The sequence below is a fragment of the Mobula birostris genome, chromosome 3 (assembly GCF_030028105.1).
Source record: "Mobula birostris isolate sMobBir1 chromosome 3, sMobBir1.hap1, whole genome shotgun sequence".
NCBI classification, from domain to species: domain Eukaryota; kingdom Metazoa; phylum Chordata; class Chondrichthyes; order Myliobatiformes; family Myliobatidae; genus Mobula; species Mobula birostris.
Window position 1 is genome coordinate 18,817,717 of NC_092372.1, and position 25,279 is coordinate 18,842,995.

Here is a 25,279-nt window from a genome sequence, read left to right on the forward strand (position 1 = left end):
TTGTATAAACAAGCATTTGATTGGAAGTCGCATTATTTTTCTGATAGAGCATCATTTATTTGTTTAAAACTTGCACAATCACTGCTGCAGTATCTGTGGTCTATTTAAGAAATTTAAAATTTGCCTTCTTTTGGGAAGAAAAGAGTTTAGATTGTTTGCTATTTTTGCCAACACTAAGTTTCACTTTCATCAAGTGTCTATGGTTGAGCAGGATTTATTGTAAAAGTCAAACCTATTAAAGACTGCGTTGTTTTAATAGACTTACACTTGGACTTTTTTTTCCAGTGGAAAATACCATGTTACTGAAAGCAAAGCAATGCAGTCATGTATGTTTCATGAACAGAGGAGAATGCATATGATGCACCTCAGCCTAAGCATGGACTTTTTACTCTCTTCCCATCCGGTAGGCGCTACAGGAGCCTCCGCTCCTGCACCAGCAGGCACAGGAAGAGCTTCTTCCCTGAGGCTGTGACCCTGCTGAACCTGCCATCACAGCGCTAAGCAGTATTGCACCCATATTGTTCTGTCTCAGTACTTTTATATTTGTGTGCTGTAACACTTACTTTTTATTCACAGTTATTTTCTAAATAATACTATTCTTTGCATTTCTGGTTAGATGCTAAGTGCATTTCATTGGCTTTGTATCTGTACTCGGCACAATGACAATAAAGTTGAATCTAATCTAATGTGATTATGATCATTCCACACCGTAGACTAAATAAATTTACAGAATCATATGATGCTGTCAGGATGGCAGGGTGGAGATATGTCTCTACCAAAGGAGGTGTAAGGCGCACCTTCTTTCCGCTAGCCTGCAGGTCACCCTAGGGCAAGGTGTAGCACCTGCTTAGCCCCCGCCTCCTCCAGCCCGATCAGGGTCACGTGAAGCCATGGGAGCAAGTGGTGGATGGTCGTACGAGCAGCTGGTGCATAACACAAGTCCTGATTCTGCAACCACTGATGCCAGGCAGGCAGTCTCTGAAGAGTATTGATAATGACTGGGGTCACCGGTCTTGTAAAGACACTGCCCAGAAGAAGGCAATGGCAAACTGCTTCTTTAGAAAAATTTGCCAAGAGTAATCAAGTCATGGAAAGGCCATGATAGCCCAAGTCATACAACACAGCACATAACAAACGAATAGTAATGCTATCGTACAAAGGTCCATTGCAGCTATGCACGCTGCATGGTGGAGCTGAACAAGCCAGCCCTATTTCTCTCTTCGTGGACCTGTGTTTTGTTCTCCTGCAGATGTTTACCCAGATATTCTTAGAACGCACTATTAAAATTGCTTCCATGACCCTTTTGAACAGTCCTCTTCAAAATAATCTTGATTTCAGAATATCTTGTACATCACTTCCTACTGAAAACTGCAAAGGAAAATAACTCCAAATTTCTGCAAACACGAGGAAATCTGCAGATGCTGGAAACTCAAGCAACACACACAAAATGCTGGTGGAACGCAACAGACCAGACTGCACTGTGCTGACCTTGAAGCACTTTCTGCAAGTAGTCCTGGAAAAAGTTTTCAGCATCTTTAAGGAGCAGCCTTTCAAAAAGGTAGCATCCATCATTAAGGACCCACTCTTTCCCCCCCCACCCTTCACCCCAGGACATGCTCTCTTCTTATTGCTACTACCAGGAAGGAGATACAGAAGCCTAAAGACACACTCTCAATGATTCAGGGAACAGTCTGCCATCTGAGTTCTGAAGGGACATTGAACCCATGAACATTACCTCAATTCTTTTGTACTATTTATTTAACTATATAATGGAATTCAGTTTTTTTTTCTCTATTATGTATTACAGTGTACTGCTGTGACAAAGTTTTGGCAGTTGGGCTGTGCAATCAAGTCAATCAAGATTTGAATAGATCGGCAGAAAACCGTTCATTAGACAATCAAGATTTGAATAGCTCAGACTCAGCAGAAAGCAGCTGATTGGGCAATGGGGGTCAGGTGACCAAACATTTTGAAAAGCTCAAACAGATAAATAGAGGGGTAGCTCAAGCGGAGCGGCCTGTGGAAAGTGGCCAGTGAGTAAGTGGGCCAGTGAAGGAGTGGAGCTTTGACTTGAGAGGCTTTGACAAGAAGAGAAGGAGGACAAGCTTGCTTGCAGTTAGTCTTTACAATGCCTCCTGAGACAGTGATGTGCCTCTCATGTGAGATATGGCAGTCTTGGGGGAACTCCCCTCTCCCGCAGAGTCACATCTGCCAGAAGTGCATTCGGCTGGGCGATCTGGAAGACCATGTAAGGAATCTGGAGCAGCAGCTGGATGACCTTTGACTCATAAGGGAGAATGAGGCAGTCATAGATGAGAGCTACAGGGAGGTAGTCACACCTAGGCTGTCGGAAGCAGGTCGTTAGGTGACAGTCAGAGGGGGGAAAACGAAGGTGAACAGACAGGTAGTGCAGAGCACCCCTGTAGCCATTCCCCTGAATAATAAGTTTACCGTCCTGGATACTGTTTGCGGGGACGACCAACCAGGTGTGAGCCACGGTGGCAGGGCCTCCGGCACTGAGTCTGACCCGGTGGTGCAGAAGGGTGGGACGGAGAAGAGGATAGCTGTTGTCATTGGAGACTCTATAGTCAGGGGAGCAGACAGGAGATTTTGTGGACATGAGAAGGACACCCGCATGGTTTGTTGCCTCCTGGGTGCCAGGGTCCGGGATATCTCTGACCGGGTGCGTGACATCCTGGTACGAGAGGGAAAGCAGCCAGAAGTCCTGATACATGTTGGTACCAATGACGTAGGCAGGAAGAAGGATGAGGTCCTGAAGTGTGAGTTTGGGGAACTAGGCAGAAGGCTGAAGAACAGGACCTCAAGGGTGACGTTCTCAGGGTTGCTGCCAGTGCAACGTGACAGTGATGGTAAGAATTGGAGGAGATGGCAGTTGAATGCGTGGCTGAGGAGTTGGTGCAGGGAGCTGGGTTTTAGATTTTTGGATCATTGGGATCTCTTCTGGGGAAGGTGGGACCTGTACAGATTAGATGGGTTGCACCTGAACTCGAGGGGGAGCAATATCCTTGCAGGTAGGTTTGCTAGCGTGGTTTGAGAGGGTTTAAACTAATTTGCGAGGGGGATGGGACCCAGAGCGATAGAGCAGTGAAAGAAGTGCATGGAGTAAAGCCAGACCTAACATACAGAGAGGCTTTGAGGAAAGAGAAGCAGAATAAACGGTGTAAAGACAGTAAGGTAGAAGGACTGAAGTGTGTGTACCTCAGTGCAAGAAACATAAGGAACAAAGTTGATGAACTGAGAGCTTGGATACATACATGGAATTATGATGTAGTTACAGAGACTTGGCTGGCACCAGGGCAGGAATGGATTCTCAATATTCCTGGATTTCAGTGCTTTAAAAAGGATAGAGAGGGGGAAAAACAGGGAGGAGGGGTGGCATTACTGGTCAGGGATACTATTACAGCTACAGAAAGGATGGGTAATGTAGCAGGATCCTCTTTTGAGTCAGTATGGGTGGAAGTTAGGATCAGGAACGGAGCAGTTACTCTGTTGGGGGTATTCTGTATGCCCCCTGGTAGCAGCAGAGATACAGAGGAGCAGATTGGGAGGCAGATTTTGGAAAGGTGCAAAAATGACAGGGTTGTTATCATGGGTGACTTTAACTTCCCTAATATTGATTGGCACCTGATTAGTTCCAATGGTTTAGATGGGGCAGAGTTTGTTAAGTGTGTAAAGGACGGATTCCTGTCACAGTATGTGGACAGGCCGACCGGGGGAATGCCATACTAGATGTAGTACTAGGTAATGAACCAGGTCAGGTCACAGATCTCTCAGTGGGTGAGCATCGGGGGGACAGTGACCACCGCTCCCTGGCCTTTAGCATTATCATGGAAAAGGATAGAATCAGAGAGGACAGGAAAATTTTTAATTGGGAAAGGGCAAATTATGAGGCTACAAGGCTAGAACTTGCGGGTGTGAATTGGGATGATGTTTTTGCAGGGGAATGTACTATGGAAATGTGGTCGATGTTTAGAGATCTCTTGCAGGATGTTAGGGATAAATTTGTCCTGGTGAGGAAGATAAAGAATGGTAGGGTGAAGGAACCATGGGTGACAAGTGAGGTGGAAAATCTAGTCAGGTGGAAGAAGGCAGCATACATGAGGTTTAGGAAGCAAGGATCAGATGGGTCTATTGAGGAATATGGGGAAGCAAGAAAGGAGCTTAAGAAGGGGGCATGAGAAGGCCTTGGCGAGTAGGGTAAAGGAAAACCCCAAGGCATTCTTCAATTATGTGAAGAACAAAAGGATGACAGGAGTGAAGGTAGGACCGATTAGAGATAAAGGTGGAAAGATGTCCCTGGAGTCTGTGGAAATGAGCGAGGTCCTCAATGAATACTTTGGTATTCACAAATAATAGGGAACTTGATGGTGAGGACAAGATGAGTGAGGTTGATGTTCTGGAGCATGTTGATATTAAGGGAGAGGAGGTGTTGGAGTTGTTAAAATACATTAGGACGGATAAGTCCCCGGGGCCTGACGGAATATTCCCCAGGCTGCTCCACGAGGCGAGGAAAGAGATTTCTGAGCCTCTGGCTAGGATCTTTATGTCCTCGTTGTCCAAGGGAATGGTACCGGAGGATTGGAGGGAGGCGAATGTTGTCCCCTTGTTCAAAAATGGTAGTAGGGATAGTCCGGGTAATTATAGACCAGTGAGCCTTACGTCTGTGGTGGGAAGGTGTTGGAAAAGATTCTTAGAGATGGGATCTATGGGCATTTAGGGAATCATGGTCTACTCAGGGACAGTCAGCATGGCTTTGTGAAGGGCAGATCGTGTCTAACAAGCCTGATAGAGTTCTTTGAGGAGGTGACCAGGCATATAGATGAGGGTAGTGCAGTGGATGTGATCTATATGGATTTTAGTAAGGCATTTGACAAGGTTACACATGGTAGGCTTATTCAGAAGGTCAGAAGGCATGGGATCCAGGGAAGTTTGGCCAGGTGGATTCAGAATTGGCTTGCCTGCAGAAGGCAGAGGGTGGTGGTGGAGGAAGTACATTCAGATTGGAGGATTGTGACTAGTGGTGTCCCACAAGGATCGGTTCTGGGAACTCTACTTTTCGTGATTTTTATTAATGACCTGGATGTGGGGGTAGAGGGGTGGGCTGGCAAGTTTGCAGATGACTCAAAGGTTGGTGGTGTTGTAGATAGTGTTAGAGGATTATCGAAGATTGCAGAGAGACATTGATAGGTTGCAGAAGTGGGCTGAGAAGTAGCAGATGGAGTTCAACCTGGAGAAGTGTGAGGTGGTACACCTTGGAAGGACAAACTCCAAGGCAGAGTACAAAGTAAGTGGCAGGGTACTTGGTAGTGTGGAGGAGCAGAGGGATCTGGTGGTACATGTCTACAGATCCCGGAAAGTTGCCTCACAGGTGGATAGGGTAGTTAAGAAAGCTTATGGGGTGTTAGCTTTCATAAGTCGAGGGATAGAGTTTAAGAGTCGCGATGCAATGATGCAGCTCTATAAAATTCTGGTCAGGCCACGCTTGGAGCACTGTGTCCAGTTCTGGTCGCCTCACTATAGGAAGGATGTGTAAGCATTGGAAAGGGTACAGAGGAGATTTACCAGGATGCTGCCTGGTTTAGAAAGTATGCATTATGATCAGAGATTAAGTGAGCTAGGACTTTATTCATTGGAGAGAAGGAGGATGAGAGGAGACATGCTAGAGGTGTACAAGATAATAAGAAGAATAGATAGAGTGGATAGCCAGCGCCTCTTCCCCAGGGCACCACTGCTCAATACAAGAGGACATGGCTTTAAGGTAAGGGGTGGAAAGTTCAAGGGGGATATTAGAGGAAGGTTTTTTACTCAGAGAGTGGTTGGTACGTGGAATGCACTGCCTGAGTCAGTGGTGGAGGCAGATACACTAGTGAAGTTTAAGAGACTACTAGACAGGTATATGGAGGAATTTAAGCTGGAGGGTTATATGGGAGGCAGGGTTTGAGGGTCGGCACAACATTGTGGGCTGAAGGGCCTGTACTGTGCTGTACTATTCTATGTTCTATGTTCCAAAGTTATCAAATTTCGTGACATATGCCAGTGATATTAAATCGAATTCTGATTCTGAATTAAAATGCGGATCCGTTTCACTCAGTCATGAATTTAGTGACGAACACATCTTTAGTTATATATCTGTGCCTCATCCTTTTGGATTTGTTGGAAAGTTGATTGCTATCTGCTGGCCCTTTTGTTATTTGAAATGCCTGTCAAATCACCACATTAATCTCCACCTTGTAGTTATAAATAGTTTGTTTATTTATGTAACCATGGTTCAAAGGACAAGTGCGCTATAAACTGATTAAGGCAATTGGCAGACTTTTGTACTCTTCCACTAGATAGACACTGGAGATTTGGGCTTGCTTGCAGACTTGACATACTAAAATCTGTTGCTGGTGGATAGCACTTTGAGTCATGGTTTATGGAGTAAACTGTTAACTCTATAATAGTTATTCTGTGTTGTAGCTTTAGAGAGGGTATGGAGGGCATTTAATTAAGAATATCATTATCAAATTCAGCAAGTGCATGGAATGCATTTTTTCCTACAGTAAAATACATAAAAAACAAGTTATAAAAATAATAGAACTTCACAGCTGTTCTTTTATATAGGTAAAATCTGGGAATCTTTAAATTTTGTATGTATTTAGCTGAAAAACTGCACAAAACTACTTGCTTTAATCTTCAAAAGTTTTGGTTTGAGGCTTTAAAATTCTATTTCACGACCAAGGCTTAAGTATTTATGGGGAGTGGAAAATTCAGTGGGAGATGGCATTTAAGATTCTTCGCAATCTCAAGTTACAAAGTTTTGAAATGATCAGATTCATGCAGTGTGCAAGGAGAAGTGGAAACATATCCTGCAGGTAACCTCACATTTTGGCCACTTGTCACCTCTCATCCTAATTGCCAAAGGGAGAAACCCAAGCTCGCTCATCCTTATTCCTCCTCAGACATGCTCTGTAATCCAGGCAGCATCCTGATAAACATCCTACACGCCCTCTCTAAAGCTTCCACATATTTTTTACAACAAGGAGACCAGAAATGAACACAGTATTTTGGAGCCAAGCTTTTGAAATAGCCTCTATTCTCTACAAGCAAACATGAAGTTAACACAAACATGAGGAAATCTGTAGACGCTGGAAGTTCAAGCAACGCACATCAAAGTTGCTGGTGAACGCAGCAGGCCAGGCAGCATCTCTAGGAAGAGGTGCAGTCGACGTTTCAGGCCGAGACCCTTCGTCAGGACTAACTGAAGGAAGAGTGAGTAAGGGATTTGAAAGTTGGAGGGGGAGGGGGAGATCCAAAATGATAGGGGAAGACAGGAGGGGGAGGGATAGAGCCAAGAGCTGGACAGGTGATAGGCAAAAGGGGATACGAGAGGATCATGGGACAGGAGGTCCGGGAAGAAAGACAAGGGGGGGGGTAACGAAGAGGATGGGCAAAGGGTATATTCAGAGGGACAGAGGGAGAAAAAGGAGAGTGAGAGAAAGAATGAATTATAACAATTTTTAAAATCTATCATTTCTGTCTTGAACATTCAGCACTGAGTGACCTTACCCAGCCCTGCTGAGTAGTTCTGAGTGTAAGAGTTATTGCTGAGGCGTGGCAATCAGTTTAATTCTGGTGCTGTCTGGAAGGAGTTTGTATGTCCTCCCTGTGAACATGTGAGATTCCTCTGGGTGCTCCAGTGTCTTTCCACATTCCAATGACCTACCAGTTTGTAGGTTAGTTCACAACAACATCAAACATGAGGAAATCTGTAGACGCTGGAAGTTCAAGCAACACACAGAAAAAAATGCTGGTGAACGCAGCAGGCCAGGCAGCATCCATAGGAAGGGGTACAGTCGATGTTTCGGGCCAAGACCCTTCATCAGGACTAACTGAAAGAAGAGATAGTAAGAGATTCGAAAGTGGGAGGAGGAGGGGGAGATCCAAAATGATAGGAGAAGACAGGAGGGGGAGGCATGGAACTTAGAGCTGGAAAGTTGATTGGCAAAAGGGATACAAGGCTGGAGAAGGGAGAGGATCATGAGACGGGAGGCCTAGGGAGAAAGAAAGGGGGAGGGGAGCCCAGAGGATGGAGAGCAGGCAAGGAGTTATAGTGAGAGGGACAGAGGGAGAAAATAGAGAGAGAAAAAAAGAGGAAAAAAATAAAAATAATAAATAAATAAGGAATGAGGTGCGAAGGGGAGGAGGGCCATTAACTGAAGTTTGAGAAGTTAATGTTCATGCCATCAGGTTGGAGGCTACTCAGACGGAATATAAGGTGTTGTTCCTCCAACCTGAGTGTGGCTTCATCTTTACAGTAGAGGAGGCGGTGGATAGACATATCAGAATGGGAATGATATGTGGAATTAAAATGTGTGGCCACTGGGAGATCCTGCTTTCTCTGGCGGACAGAGCGTAGGTGTTCAGCAAAACCATGTCCCAGTCTGCGTCGGGTCTCTCCAATATATAGAAGGCTGCATCGGGAGCACTGGACGCGTATATCACCCCAGCCGACTCACAGGTGAAGTGTCACCTCGCCTGGAAGGAATGTCTGGGGCCCTGAATAGAGGTGAGGGAGGAAGTGTAAGGGCATGTGTAGCACTTGTTCTGCTTACAAGGATAAGTGCCAGGAGGGAGATTGGTGGGAAGGAATGGGGGGGGCAACGAATGGACAAAGGAGTTGCGTAGGGAGTGATCCCTGCGGAAAGCAGAAAGGGTGAGGGAGGGAAAGATGTGCTTGGTGATGGGATCCCGTTGGAGGTGGCGGAAGTTATGGAGGATTATATGTTGGACCTGGAGGCTGATGGGGTAGTAGGTGAGGACAAGGGGAACCCTATCCCTAGTGGGGTGGCAGTAGAATGGGGTGAGAGCAGATGTGCGTGAAATGGGAGAGATGTGTTTGAGAGCAGAGTTGATGGTGGAGGAAAGGAAGCCCCTTTCTTTAAAAAAGCAGGACATCTCCTTCATCCTGGAATGAACAGCCTCATCCTGAGAGCAGATACGGTGGAGACAGAGGAATTGCGAGAAGGGGATGGCATTTTTGCAAGAGACTGGGTGGGAAGAGGAATAGTCCGGGTAGCTGTGAGAGTCCAAATGCTTATAGCAGACATCAGTAGATAGGCTGTCTCCAGAGACAGAGACAGAAAGATCTAGAAAGGGGAGGGAGGTGTCGGAAATGGACCAGGTAAACTTGAGGGCAGGGTGAAAGTTGGCAAAGTTAATAAAGTCAACGAGTTCTGCGTGCGTGCAGGAAGCAGCGCCAATGCAGTCGTCGATATAGCGGAGGAAAAATGGGGGACGGATACCAGTATAGGCTTGGAATATGGATCGTTCCACAAAGCCAACAAAAAGGCAGGCATAGCTGGGACCCATACGGGTGCCCATGGCTACACCTTTAGTTTGGAGGAAGTGGGAGGAGCAAAAGGAGAAATTATTAAGAGTAAAATTATTAAGAGAAATTATTAAGTTAACACATCCCTTTTGTGTATACAGTATTAACTGATCAGCCTAATGCATTTCTTTTGTTCTTGAAATATCTCCTGTCCTTGGGTGCTGGTTTAAAGGTTAATCTGCTGAAAATGTTGTGCAGATCTCTATCCCCTGGTCACAGTTATGCAGTATTACCAACTGGCAAAGCCTGATGCTGTTTCTTTATCACTGTTGAGCATTGAAGAATGTGATCTTAATCTAGCTCTTGCATGGTGAATATAACACCAACATTCGTGTTGGGAACAATGTAACCCGTGTTTGTCTGAGAAACTCCAAAAACTCTTTACAAAATTGTTCTTCTGTGTCCTTTCCACCTGGTGGTAACTTGTGCAGAGCAATTTCTACTGGGACTCTTCTTGCTGCCTCCATCAAGAAGGTGGTACAGGAACCTCAAGACTCACGTCGCCAGGTTCAGGAACAGTTACCACTCCTCAAGTATCAGGCTTTTGAACCAGCGGGCATAGCTTCACTGAACTGTTCCCACAAGCTTTGTGAGTTCCCACTCACTTTGAAGGACTCTTCATCTCATGTTCCAGATATCAATTGGTTATTTATTTATTTTTCTTTTGTATTTGCAGTTTGTTTTCTTTTGCATAGTGGTTGTTTGTCCGTCCTGTTGGTTCTTCATTAATTATATTATGTTTTTGGATTTAGTGAGTATGCCGGCAAGAAAATGAATCTTAGGGTTGTATGTGGCGACGTATATGCACTTTGATAATTAAAATTTATTTTGAACTTTGGTAGCCTGTATAGTAGAGTGCATTTAGTCGTATAATGGCATTTGTGTTGTTTCTTAGCCAAGCCAAACATATCTGTCCTTGATTCCTCTCTTTAGTACTGCCACATTCTCTTCAATCAATACTACAGCTTTGATTTGCAGAACACCTTGGCTTACAAATTAATCTGCATATTTTCTGCTTAATGTAGGCTTGGCAAATATGCAGTCCTTGGCACCAGTTCCAATTTAGCAATACTGTAAAGAACAGCAGGGAAGGTGTCTTCATTTCTACTTTCAATAACACCTTTCTTCACAGCTCTCAACTAGGAATGATGCCATTAAAAAGAAAATCACACCACTACACAAGCTGGCAGTCTTTTTAAACCACTATTTTATTATCAAAGTACATACATATATGTCACCATATGCAGCCCTGAAATTTAACAAATCTATAGAATAGTAACTATAATAGAATCATTGAAACGCCACCCAACTGGGGCGTTCAACCAGAGTGCAATAAACTGTGCAAATGCAAAGAGATGAATCAATAACAATAAATAAATAACAAATAAATATCAAGAACTTAAAATGAAGAGTCCTTGAACACGAGTCCATTGGTTGTGGGAACATTTCAATGATGGGGCAAGTGAAGTTTGATTCAGGAGCCTGATGGTTGAGGGGTAGTAACTGGTGGTGTGAGTCCTAAGGCTCCTGTACCTCTTCAATGATGGCAGCAGCAAGAAGAAAGCATGTCCTGGGCGGTGAGGGTCCCTAATGATGGGTGCTGCTTTCCTGTGAGAGCGTTTCACATGCTTAATGTATTTGTCCTTGTCCTTCTCTTACCTGCATACAGGCAGAGGCTAAACAGCAAAATTCCAGAGATTAAGACAACAAAGGGGTGGTTGCACGAACAAAGAACTCTGATTTACTTTTGAAAAGAAATGCATTAAAGGGGCATCTTCCTTGTGCAATGTAGTTCATTGGCAGGAAGTTGCCAAGGATATGATTGTATTTGTGTTTTTTGAGAAGCCCCAAATGGTGAATAAGTTCAAGTGCATGCACTGCTCTCAACTTGAAAGTCGTGGTCGCCCTTGCTGTCGGAGAGTTTGCCTCAGGACTTTTACAGGATTGCTGTGCTGAGTTAAATCACACAAATTGCAGCCTTGCAGAACTCATCTCAAGGCAGCTTTTGACAACACTGCACATCTCCCAAAAGTGTAAGCATTCATTGAAGGCAGTCATGCACTCGCTTCAAATCCCTTCCCAGTTAGGATCAGCCTACTTCAGTTATAATTCAGTATAACATGGTTAAAAATCTGATTTTGAGTGAAATCTGAAAATGCTGGAAACGTTCAGCAGATCAGCCAACATCCACGGAAAAAGAAAAAATGCCTCAGGACTCTCACTACCTGGTTCAAGAACAGTTACTATCCCTCAACCATCAGGCTCTTGAACAAAAGGGGATAACTACACTCATTTAAGGACACTTATCTTGTTATTTCATGCTCGCTATTTATTGCTGTTTATTTATATCTGCATTTGCACAGTTTGTTGTTCATTGATCCTGTTTACAGTTACTGTTCTATAGATTTGCTAAGTATGCCCGCAGAGAAAGAATCTCTGGGTTGTATGTGGTGAAGTGTATGTACTATGACAGTGAGGTGTATGGGGTGTCAGGGAGGGGTAGCACCTCTGGTGGGGGAACATGTCGCGTCCTTTTCAAGGGAGTTAGTCCACTTTTGGTCCCCACCTGGCACTCAGCTCTCACCTGTGGCTCCCCGTAGCTGTTTGCATGCGACAGCAGCCACACCCCGGGCAACGGCTTCGACAAGCCGGCTAAACCAGGTGAGGGTAGCCAATGGGTCTCAAACCCTCGGTGAGATGGGGAGTTGTCTATCCCAGCATGTGAAGACAGACTCCGACAGATTGAGCAGGCGAGACCAATGGAAGGTCCATTGGTCAAGAAGGTGGTCTCTGCAAGCGTCGTGGAACGTGTTGAGCAGGACAAGACACAGAAGACGTCCTGGTCATCCACCACACCTAGTCCCATCTCCAGCCGTCTCGACTCTGTCTTGTCACTGGATCCAGAGGGGAATTGGGAAGAGAGAGTGAGGCAGACGCTGTGCAACTCTCCCTCACTTAAATCCAACTTACGCGCCAGTCTCGACGCCATCATAATGGTGTTGAGGTCCTCATTGACGTCGACAATCGACAAACACACTATGATAACAAATTTCACTTTGAACTTTGATTTAATCATAATGTAATGTGGAACAGGGGGAAATATTACAGCAGAACAACTATTACTAAATAAAAAAAACATCAAGTATCAATTCCAGTGTTATTTTCATTTACTATCTGAATACATTGATGGTAAACGATGTGGGAGGTATGTGTTCTGATTTGTAGCAGGCATCTTAGAGCAGTGGTCTCCAACCACTGGGTTGCGGATCAGTGCCGGGCCGCAAGACATGTGCTACCGGGCCACGAGGAAGCGATATGATTTGGCGATATGAAACGATATGAGTCAGCTGCACCTTTCCTCATTGCCTGTCATGCACTGTTGAGCTTGAACACATGCGAGGTCATTACCCACGCATCATCTATGTCAGCGCGGGAAGGAGATCAACTCCTCGAGTTTGCAAATGACGGTGGGCTGAAAAGTATGTTTGACATAACATCTCTGCCGGCATTCCGGATCAAAGTCAAGGCTAAATGTCCTGAGATAGCCACAAAAGCACTGAAAACATTGCTTCCATTTCCAACATATCTCTGCAATGAATGCAACAAAAACTAAATTGCAGAATAGACTGGATATAAGGAACCCCCTTCGAGTATTGCTGTCTCCCATCACTCCTTGACAGGACCATCTTGTTGTAGGAAAACAAGCCCAGGGCTCCCACTGATTCAGCGATATTAGTGTGTTGCAATGATTTTATTAGTTCATACGAGGAAAATATGTGCTGTGTGTTTAATATCCAAATGTTACTTAAAATGTTATGGTGCTATTGACTTATAAGTGACTTATATAACCATATAACAATTACAGCACGGAAACAGGCCATCTCTGCCCTTCTAGTCCGTGCCAAACGCTACTCTCACCTAGTCCCACCAACCTGCACTCAGTCCAGAACCCTCCATTCCTTTCCTGTCCATATACCTATCCAATTTTTCATGAAATGATAATATCAAACCTGCCTCTACCACTTCTGCTGGAAGTTCGTTCAACACTTACTTCAAGCTCCCCTGTCCTCCCCTGATAATTGACTTATCACTATATTCATGCGAGGAAAATATGTGCTGTGTGCTTAATACTAAATTCGTTAGATAAACCCTTTTAGAAACGAAATTGAGTGTATTAGCCACTTATCACCTATATTCTGGTCGTGATTAACACCCCCCCCCCCCGCCCCGAACAGAACTGCCAAAAACGATTTGTAGAAAAAAAATCAGCATGTACACACATGCGCACTGGTGCCCGCGCAAGGCTTCATGGTCATTGTAATCTTTCTTAGGGTAAGCTCAACGTATTTGACTGCTACTTTTGTCCGTTGGCAACCCCACCCACCCCCCGCCCGGGTCAGCCGATCCGCAAGAATATTGTCAATAATAAACCGGTCCGCAGTGCAGAGAAGGTTGGGGAGCCCTGTCTTAGAGTGCAGCATATTGCATTTCGTCAGCTGGTTTTCTTTCTTGATTTAATTTTTGTCTCCTGAAGACATCGACTCTCAGACAAGCGTGTGCGGTATCTGCGAGTGTGTGCAAAAGCAAACCTGCTTCTTTTCAATGTAGTGTTTTAATAACTTAACCTCTGCAGATGTTAGAATTCTCTTACTGGCAGCATTGAAGTTAGATCTGGTTTGAAATATTGAACCGAAGCAAATATATAGGACCGTTATTGGAAATACTCAAAAGCTTTCTCTCTCTTTTTGCACTACATATTTAATTTATTTTTATATATTCTCATTGTAATTTGTGTTTTTATTACTGTGCGTTGCAATGTACAAACAACAAATTTCAGTGCCAGTGATGTTGAACCTGATTCTGATTCAGAGTTGTGGAATGTGGCCTGGCTCTTTCAGTACAGTATGTTTGTTTATAAATTGGAACAGAACTAAAATCACCCCAACATCCAGGGTTATGACATAACATAAGCAGTATTTATTTTCTTAATATCTGTGGATAAAGCCAGAAATTCAAAGGACTTTAATGCAATATCAATAATAGCCCAAGTATTATCTTATACTGCATTAATATTACTAATATACTTCTGCAAAACTATTAAATTGAGTATTGTAAGAGATTTTCTTCAGCTACCTCCCTGTTCAAACATTCAGTATCTTCAAATAATGCAACTTGTGAACATAAACTAATAAAAACGTCACCTGATACCAACCATTCCTTGTCTATTAAAAGCTTCCCAAAGTCAACAAATGAAGTATGCCTTATTAAGACAGTCAAGATATAATTGCCCAATTCCAGCTTCTATCATTAACGTTTTGAAGCAGAGCTGTCTCATTCTTTTCTAACTGTGCCAACATGGTGTCATCCTCCTCCTTGTATGCTTAACATGAATAGTATGTCATTACAATTTGGTATCTCAGTAACACACAAATGGCTCGTTCCAGATATCCTCTTGTATCATCTTACAATAGAAATTCTTTATGGTGCGAAGCTGAATGACAGTAGCCTCTGAACGATGGCAGAGTTCTGTTGAATAAGGTCTAGTGTTTATCTTCTCAATGCATTGCTTTGATTTATCCGTACCAAGAGAACTTGTTTCTGTGGAAATGTTAAAGCAACATACACTCTAGCAGATCTACCAGAAGTAAAGAGCAGGACATAAGTGAACAACCTCAGCAACATGATGAAACGTATATTTCTGTGTTCGTTTCTGTCTGCAGGTGTAAGTAACCCAATTAATATTTTTGTCCTTTTTTAAAGTCTAGTTGTAGTTCTTTTTAAGTTTCCTCTGGTTACGAATTGCATTACTGAGTAGACTATAAGTACATGGATTCCCTGTGGTTGTGCTTTGTAAATACAGTATAGAGTTAAAAGATCTCAAATTCAATTTTGTTGTCACCTCACTATACATGTATACAACCAAATGAAACAACGTGCCTCTGGAGCACGGTGCACCCACACAACATATATTACACACAGTACATAAATCAAAATATTATACTATAAGTTAGCAAGTCATAAGTGAAATTGCATGTAGTAAAGCACAGCACAGCTAAAGAGTAAACAGCTCGCTCTCCCAGTGATGAGACCTCGATGATGGTAGGGTATTCATTAGTTTCACGGCACGAGGGAAGAAGCTGTTACCCAGTCTGGCAGTCCTATTCCTGATGCTTCTATACCTCCTCTTGATGGTAGTGGGTAAAAGAGATTGTGTGATGGGTGGTAGAAGTTCCCAATAATGCTTTGGGCCCTTTGTCTTCAGCACTTCCAGTAAATGTCACAAAGGGAGGGGGAGGGAGACCCCGATGATCCTCTTGACTTTTTTTTTACTGTCTTGTGGTCCGATGCCTTGCAGCTTCTGTACCATACTGGCCACTCGATGGTGCCTTGCTGAGAAAGGTGCCAGAGTGGGGGCAGGTAGCTCTGCATGCCTCAATCTGCTCAGAAAGTGTAGATGCTGCTGTGCCTCTTGAATAGTGTGGTGGTGTCGTGGGTCTAGGTTAGATTGTCTGTTATGTGCACACCAAGGAACTTTATGCTCTTCATTCTCTCCGTGACAGGATCTGGATTGATTTTAGGATTAAAATAAGGCTATTATCCTGAAAGGAAAGTGAAAGACTTAAGGTGCCCTTGATGGTGTTTTTTTTTAAGAGCACCTGAAATTTTGCTTTGGTTGAGACAATCCCTCTGAAGTTGCTGGCTTTTAGATTGTCTAGTTACTTTTCCTACAGTTCATAAATTTGCATTGTAACAGTAAATTGTTGGACTAAAGCAGCAGTCGCATTAAAATTTTTTCATGTTATCCAGATTGCAAGTGTGAGATTTGGACAGAGTATATGAAAATAGGAATGGAATTCAGAGATGTTTGCTTTTTTATGGTAAAGTGAAAATAAATGGCTTGTCATACTAGTCCTTTCTAGATACAGTGGCATGCAAAAGATTGGGCACCCCGGTCAAAATTTCTGTTACAGTGAATAGCTAAGCGAGTAAAAGATGAACTGATTTCCAAAAGGCATAAGGTTAAAGATGACACATTTCTTTAATATTTTAAGCAAGAAAATTTATCTATTTCTATCTTTTACAGTTTCAAAATAATAAAAAAGGAAAAGGGCCCGAAGCAAAAGTTTGGGTACCCTGCATGGCAGTGCTTAGTAACACCCCCTTTGGCAAGTATCACAGCTTGTAAATGCTTTCTGTGGCCAGCTAAGTCTTTCAATTCTTGTTTGGGGGATTTTCGCCCATTCTTCCTTGCAAAAGGCTTCTAGTTCTGTGAGATTCTTGGGCCGTCTTGCATGCACTGCTCTTTTGAGGTCTATCCACAGATGCTCAATAAAGTTTAGGTTAGGGGACCGTGAGGGCCATGGCAAAACCTTCAGTTTGCACCTCTGAGGTAGTCCATTGTGGATTTTGAGGTGTGTTTAGGTGTATTATCCTGTTGTAGAAGCCAACTTCTTTTCATCTTCGGCTTTCTTAGAGATGGTGTGATGTTTGCTTCCAGAATTTGCTGGTATTTAATCGAATTCATTCTTCCCTCTACCAGTAAATGTTCCCCGTGCCACTGGCTGCAACAGAAGCCCAAAGCATGATTGATCCACCCCCATGCTTAACAGTTAGAGAGGGGTTCTTTTCATGAAATTCTGCACCCTTTTTTCTCCAGACATACCTTTGCTCATTGCGGCCAAAATGTTATATTTTAACTTCAGTCCACAGGACTTGTTTCCAAAATGCATCGGGCTTGGTTAGATGTTCCTTTGAACCTCTTGAATTGAACTTTTTGGCCGCATTGAGCAAAGGTATGATTGGGATTTCTGAATGGACATTGAACCTCACTACCTCACTACTTTTTTTTAATTTCTATTTTTGCACAACTTATTTAATTTAACTGTAATTAAAACTGTCCAACGCTTCACTGGCACCTGCCTACCCACCATCGAGGACGTATATAGAGAAAGGTGCCAGAAAAAGGCCACCAATATCATGAAGGATCCCACCACCCTTCTTATGGACTGCTAGTCCCACTCCCGTCGGGGAAGAGGTTACGCACCTCCAAGCTTCCCACCTATCAACATCTCCACCCACTAACCCAGACACCACCACTACCTGCACGTCACCTAGTGCCACTTTATGTACATACAATCAGTCTATGTGTATAACGATTACTTGTACATTGTGTTTTACATGATTAATTATATATTTATACTTATTGTTTTTGGTGTTCTTTATGCTTTTTTTGCTGCATGGGATCCAGAGTAACAATCATTTTGTGCTCCTTGACACTCAAACATCTTATCTTGATGAACAGGAGACCAGACAATGAGTTTTTGCTAGAATGGCAGTGCTGGGAGCACCAATAGACCTTTTCAGGTCCACATACCCTTTGACGTTGCTTCAAAATTGTTCGAAGTTCAAAGTAAATTTATTATCTCAGTAGATGTATATCACCATACACTACCTCAAGATTTATGTTCTTGCATGGATTTACAGAGAAAAAGAGTCATAGAGCACTACACAGAAGCAGGCCCTTTGGCCCATCTAGTTCGTGCCGACCTTTTGTTCTGCTTGGTCCCATTGTCCTCCATACCCCTCCCATCCATGTACTTATCCAAACTCCTCTCAAGTATCACAGTTGAACCCACTTCTGCAGGCAACTCGCTTCACACTTGTACTACCCTCTGAATGAAGGAGATCCCCCTTGCGTTCCCCTTAAGCATATCATTTTTCACACTTAACTCATGACCTCTAGTTATAGTCTCACCCAATCTCAGTGAAAAGAAAGCTTACTTGTTTTTAAAATGTAGTAGAATTTCACGAGAAACAGAGTCCTAGAGGGGTGGGGTTGATGGGTGGGTTTGTGAAGCTTCTATGTGCATGACCTTAATATAATCCCAAATGCTTTTTCTCCAGTTTGAGTAATCATTGTACAGAAGTTTTACAAGTCAGTGGCAATGAACATAGAACAGCATGTTGCAGGCCCATTGGCCGATGAAGCATTGGACTAATCTTAGAGTAGGTTAAAAGTCATCTTCAAAGGTTGTCAAGATGTTGGCTAATCCAGCATAACCAAACAAAAGCAACTTTGTCCTTGATACTGAAGATGATGTCAAGTGAACATACTGATACTTTTTTCCCCCAGTGAATTTGGAGGACTGTTACTATTTTTTTTGCCAGTGCTTTAGAATGCATGCTGCAGCTGGTCTACGTCTTGGAAGAAGGGCTCAGGCCAGGTCTGAAGTCTTGATCTTCAAAATTATTTTCCCTTTTTGACCGAAGGCCATACTGATACAATGGTAGATTTTGTCATCAATGTCTTCCTAGTTTTAGAGCAGGGGTTCCCAACGTGGGATCAACGGACCCCTTGGTTGATGGTTTGGGTCCATGGCATAAAGGGCTGGAAACTCCTTTTCTAAAGGAAGAGGCAGTCTTCTACATTCTCACTGTGATTGTTTATTATATCTTATTTTAACACTTAGTTTTCAGTCAACTTCTTCAATGCATACTGTTATATAATTAAAACATTTTAGTCTTTGAGACTGTGCTGGTTTAGTGAACTTACAGACCAGAAGTAATCTGCAGGCTGTAGTTTGTGTACACTGCAGATGTGAAAGACATTATATTTCAAACTAATTTTTTTTATCACATATTCAGAAACTGTGTTGCTACCAAGGGTAGCATTAGTTGCTTTTTCTCTAACAGCTCTTAAATCGAATGGCTTGCCAGGACTTTTTATAATAGGAAATTACAATTCATCCACATTGGTGGCCTGGGGTAATGCATGCAAATTGCTGGTGGAACTCAGCAGGTCAGGTAGCATCTATAGAAAGGAATAATCAATTGATGTTACCAGCCAAGACACAAGGGTCTCGGCCTGAAACGTCGATGTTTGCTCCTTTTCAAGATGCTACCTGACCTGCTGAGTTCCTCCAGCTTCTTGTCTGTATTGCTGTGGATTTCTAGCATCTTCAGAATCTCTTGTGTTTATGGTTGGTGGTCTGGACCAACCATAAGAAACATGGAAACATAGCCCTTCGGCACACAAAGCTATGCCAAACATGTCCTTACTATAGAAATTACCTAGGGTTACCCATAGTCCTCTAGTTTTCTAATCTCCATGCATCTATTCAGGAGTCTCTTAAAAGATTCTATCGTATCTGCCTCCACCACCGCTGCCGGCAGTCCATTCCACGCACCCACCACTCTCTGTGTTAAAAAAAAAAAAAAAAAAAAAACAACGTAGCCCTGACATCTCTTCTGTGCCTACTTCCAAGCACCTTAAAACTGTGCCCTCTCGCGTTAGCCATTTCAACCCTGGGAAGAAAGCCTCTGACTATCCACACAATCAATGCCTCTCATCATCTTATACACCTCTATCAGGTCACCTCTCATCTTCCGTCGCTCCAAGGAGGAAAAACCAAGTTCACTCAACCTATTCTCATAAGGCATCCTCCCCAATCCAGGCAACATCCTTGTAAATCTCCTCTGCACCCTTTCTATGGTTTCCACATCCTTCCTGTAGTCAGGCCACTAGAACTGAGCACAGTACTCCAAGTGGGGTCTGACCAGGGTCCTATATAGCTGCAACATTACCTCTGGGCTCTTAAATTTAATCCCCCGACTGATGAAGGCCAATGCACTGTATGCCTTCTTACCACAGAGTTAACCTGTGCAGCAGCTTTGAGCGTCCCATGGACTCGGACCCCAAGAATCCTCTGATCCTCCGCACTGCCGAGAGTCTAAACACAAGATAAATCATAAAGTTGGCAGATTTCTACTCATCAGTACATCAGAGGGGATTTTTTAAGAAATATAATTATTTCATAACTTTTTTAAAATTTAAGCACATTAATTGACTTTAACTTTAGGTGACATGGTAGGAAATAAGTATAATCTCTCGTTGTTAATTAAGGCATCTGGGTTACTAGTCCTGTAAATTAACTGCTGTACCTCCATATGACAGTGCAGAATCAGGCCATTCAGCCCATTGAGTCAACTATGCCAATTCCATCATGGCTGATTATTATCCCCCTCAACCCCATTCTCCTGCTTTGTAGTGAAAGTATAGATAATTTTCATAAACTGTTGAATGGCTTATATAGGACCATATGTAAATACCATTACTTATTCAATTACTATTTTAAAATCCTGTTAACTAAAAGATCTGCAATATGTGTTCATGGGCTAGGGAAATTGTTGCAGATATAAAGCTAATAAAGCATGCTGATTGTTTTCATTCAGTGACCATGTACCACTTAAACTGCAGGTAATTTCTTTAACTGAACGTTGGTGTATCTGTGGAATTCATTGCCACAGACAGCTGGAGGCCAAGTCATTGGGTATATTTAAAATGAAGTTTGATAAGTTCACTATTAGAGAGGGCTTCAAAGGTTATGGGGAGAAGGGGGTTGAGAATAACAATAAATTAGCATGATGGAGTGGTGGAACAGACTCAGTGGGCCAAATGGCCTAATTCTGCTCCTATGTCTAATGGTCTTATGGTAATGCTGAAAACATCCTAATATAGTATTAATACCCTTAAGATGCTATAAATAGCGTTTCGCTTTGGAAAAAAAATATCCCTTCCTCTTCTCTGTGCCAACTTGGCTAGTCAATAGCATACACTGCTCCAAGTTAGATAGTTAAACATTTAAGCTCCTAACACACACTGTAAGCTAACTTTCCAAGTACAATACCAAGGGAGTGGTACATTGCTGAATGCTTCTTTTTTTTAATGGATGAAAAGTTTAGCCAAGTTTTCGTCTGCTTGTTCTATGGGCTAAAAATATAAGTGGATGCAGTGAAAAAGGAGGGACGTCTCCAGAACTTCGACCAACAGTCTGCCACATATAATGTCATTCTTTTTTTTAATAACTAGTTGTTAGTCTCATTTCAAAACCTTTTTTGGGGGGGGATAGCTACAGATTTTTTTTATGCAATGTGCTCATTCAAACTAATTAATTATGCCTGAATACTTATCTGGTACATTTCTATGAACTCTGACAGCCTTTGATATTTATCCTCAAGATTGCTCATGAACTGTTAGATGTTGAAAGAGTTGGGTATTATGGGTGAAGCACACATGCTTTCAGTTTGGATTAGATTGGAAGACCTGTTTTAAAAAAAAACCTGTTCACAAAAATCTCTCGCTCCAAAACATAAGGGAGAGAAATGTATTTATTCTGAAAATGTACTTACCTGTCACTAACTTTGCTTCTTGTGCTTTTTTTTTATCTTTGACAATTGTTGCATGTTCTGTCAACTCTTAGTTCTGTTCAGTCTACGGTCCTGAAGTTTCTTCTTCTCTAGTCCTGACAGGCTCATCTTTATCATGGATGTTCATTTCCTTTACTTATCCCAATATTTATTGCTAATTTATTATTATTTATTTTTGTATCTGCACAGTTCGTTGTATTCTGCACTCTGGTTGATCACTCAAGTTGGGCGGTCTTTCATTGATTCTGTTGTGGTTATTATTCTATAGGTTTATTGAGTATGCCCACAAGAAAATATATCTCAAGGTTGTATATGGTGACATATATGTACTTTGACAATAAATCTACTTTGTACTTCACACCTTCACTCCATATCGGGATGATCTTGGGGCTCTGTGCTCTGCTTCTTGAGCACAGGCCCAGCCAGTTTCCCTCCACCAGCAAACTGGGTCACATATCTGAATTTCTTGGATTGAACAATTTCCCCTTCAACTCCACTTGCTTTAACCAGATCAAAGGTGTAGCTTCAAGTTATCAGATAGGTCCAGGCTATAGGTATCTTTTCAGAACAACTGTGTATGGCTGTGGAGGCCAAGCCATTGGGAATATTTAAAGTGGAGGTTGATAGGACCTTGATTAGTAAAGACATCAAAAGGTAAAGGGAGAAGGCAGGCAAATAGTGTTGAGAGAAATAATATATCAGTCATGATGGAATGGCAGAGCAGACTTGATGGGCTAAATGGCCTAATTCTGCTCCTATGCCTATTGACTCCACCCACCCAGCAGCTTAATCAGCTTATTTTTGTCTCCTTCCAATGTGTGATTAAAAAGTCTTAACTTGAAATGTTAGCTGTGTTTTTTTTCCCCACAGATGCAACCTGGCCAGCTGTTTCCAGAATTTTCTGATTTTATTTCAGACTTCCAACAGCTGCAGTTTGTTTGAATTTGTATTCAGTACAATGCCTAGTTGAATTTTGTGTTTCTGAAACCAGCTGATTAAGATAATAAACTTTTTTTAACCTTTCTCTGTGTCTTCGCAATGATATGAATCAGTTTAGAAGCTCAGTTAACAGGGTTATGGGAATGAACTTTTGTACTGTTGTTCAGGATCTTCACAATTGATGCTGCTAATGTTAAAAAGTACTTTCCGCAACCCACCACTGCAAACTGTTTCTCAACAATTCTTAACAGGACATGGCTCTTATGAAGGCTGGGTCATAAAGAATTTTTAGCGTTGATTCATGTGAATGAATATTGTATGATATGATCTGAGTTGATTTCCATCCTGACCTTGCAGTGTGCTTTTTTTATTTAAGGGATTAATGAACGATGACAACAGTTACCTTGGCCCATCTCATTCATTGTCATCATAGCTTAGAATGTTGATGGCTAATTATGGTGGGACAGTTTGTTGGAAACTAATAAATAACTTGAAATCATTTTTTTTGTTTGAACTTGGCTCATTTCACACAATAGATAAATCTGAAACAATTTGAAGTTATGAAGTTGTGGTACTATTAGTAATGTTAGCATGCTCTTATGTTAATAGTAAAATTAAATGGATTGAGAGAAAATTGTGCTTGTATAGAAAACAGATACTCTGAAAAACCTCTCGTCTTTCAGCATTGGTTAGAAATAAAGAATAAGGTTTTATTTTGGATGAGCCTGTTAGTAGTCGATGGAAGGTGCTATATGTAGACTGATCATGTGCTTAACAGCCTATGAATTAACATGGGCAACACACAAAATGCTGGAGGAACTCAATACATTGGGCAGATTCAATAGAGGGGAATAAACAGTCGATGATTTGGGTTGAGGCCCTTGACTAGGACTGGAAAGGAAGGCAGCAGAAGCCAGAATAAGTAGTTGGGGTGGGAGGGGAGGGGAAGGAGTACAAGCTAGCAGGTGATGGTTGAGACCAGGTAGGATGGTGGGCGGGTGGGTAAGAGAGGAGAGTTAAAGAAGCTTGGGGGGGGGGGCGGATAGGTCGAAGAGGAAAAGGTAAAATGATAGGAAAGGACAGTGGACCATGGAAGAAAGTGAAAGGAGGAGGTGGAACCAGAGGGAGATGATGAGAAGGGGTGAGAGCGGAAGCACAGTGGGCATTGCGAAAAGCGAGAAGGGGGATGGGGGAGAACTTACCAGAAGTTGGAAAAAACTCTATTTATGCCATCAGGTTCGAGGTTACCAAGATGGAATGTGAGGTGTTGTTCCTCCAAGCTGAGTATTTATCCCTCTCCATACAGTAGCTGCTACGTGACCAGCTAAATTGTCCAGTATTTTGTAGGTGTTGCTCAAGCTTTCCAGCATCTGCAGAATCTCTGAATTAATATAAGCATTATCTGACTAAAACTATGATGACACTTTGAAGTCTCAATTAAATTACAAGCTTGCATTGCAGTCTTGGGTGCAGAATCTCTAGTCCTGTCATGTTATTTTATTACAGCAGGTGTTTTGTTGGGTAGGTGTTAAATAAATCAAAATGCATAGTACGAAATCTGAAGAGTATTTGCATTAATCAGGATAGGAAAATACATTGGCAATTATAGACAAAGTTTTCTTATCAGCCTTTGTGTCTTCGCAACCACCTTGCATAGAAATTCATGATGCTATTCCCACAGGATCTGCTTGGGCAGAGAGCCAGTCAGTATCTTAAGCAGCTGATGTCAGCAGTTTTCAGTGGCATTCGCGGTGCAGCATATGCAATGTGATGGGTCTCTCACTAGTGCAGCTAAATGTTTTTATGGAGAATGCCTTGCAGGATCTGAAATTCTTTTGTCTAGATATGTGTGTCAACTGTAAGGTCTTTTCATTCAGCTTCCTTTTCAAATATTTGGGACCTGGGAGGGAAAATCTAAAGCCTGTCACGGATGTGCATCCGATTCTTCAAATTAGGTTTCTGATTAATGTATTGCTTGTGTCTGAGTTGTTTTAAGTGCCTGAACACACAATCCTGTATCTCCGCACTCATTCAGCTTTTCTTTCTGCATTGCAGGCACATGAGTGGAACAAAAATGATGAGCGACTATTGCAAGCTGTGGAACATGGCGATACCGAGAAAGTGGCAGCTCTCTTGGGCAAAAAAGGGACCAGTCCCGTCAAGCTGGATGGCGAGGGGAAATCTGCGTGAGTGAATCAAATACTGCCCCCCCCCCCGCATTTAAAAGTCTGTTTTTGGGGGAGGAGGGATTATTTTTGTTTTGGTTATCAATCTTTGTAAAAATTCCTTTTTTAAATTGTCCTATCTATTTTTAAATACTTCCTTTTAATTGGTATGTCTTTACTGCTGTATTTTAGTGCAACTTTTAGTTGTAGAAAACAAGGCCAGAGTTGCTGCTTTGATAATGACGCATCTTGGTTAGAGCTAAGTGTTTAATGTAGATAATAAATTTGTGGCTTCTATAATTCCTAGTCTCAGATTCTAAATTATCCACATTATCTGACTTTGGGGGGGTAAGTATCTGACAGTGACACATTCATTGTTGCAAATTGCTGCAGTCATATTGTGAAATTATTGATTCCCTTGTAAATTCTGTTTCATTGGCATTGATGCCTAACATTCTTTATTATAAATTAATCTGCATTGCTAATTGTATTAAAATGAAATATGGCATTTTGAAGTATAGTAGTGTCAATTTTTGTATATATTGCAAAAATCTTATTTAAAACTACCTTTGTAGTA

General features: G+C 42.3%; 1 protein-coding gene across 3 annotated transcripts in view; it reads left to right on the forward strand.

Annotated features, from left to right (window-relative positions):
• The window catches only part of rai14 (retinoic acid induced 14), a 251,941-nt gene that overhangs the window by 86,581 nt on the left and 140,081 nt on the right, over positions 1–25,279 (forward strand). Inside the window, exons 1-2 of one of the 3 annotated variants that reach the window (XM_072252290.1) lie at positions 14,841–15,113; positions 24,593–24,723. In XM_072252290.1, coding sequence (XP_072108391.1) covers positions 15,072–15,113; positions 24,593–24,723 — 173 coding nt within the window. In that variant the 5' untranslated portion in view covers positions 14,841–15,071. Of the gene's footprint in view, positions 1–14,840; positions 15,114–24,592; positions 24,724–25,279 lie in introns of those variants that run through there. The other 2 variants (XM_072252292.1, XM_072252291.1) reach the window with 2 other exon arrangements.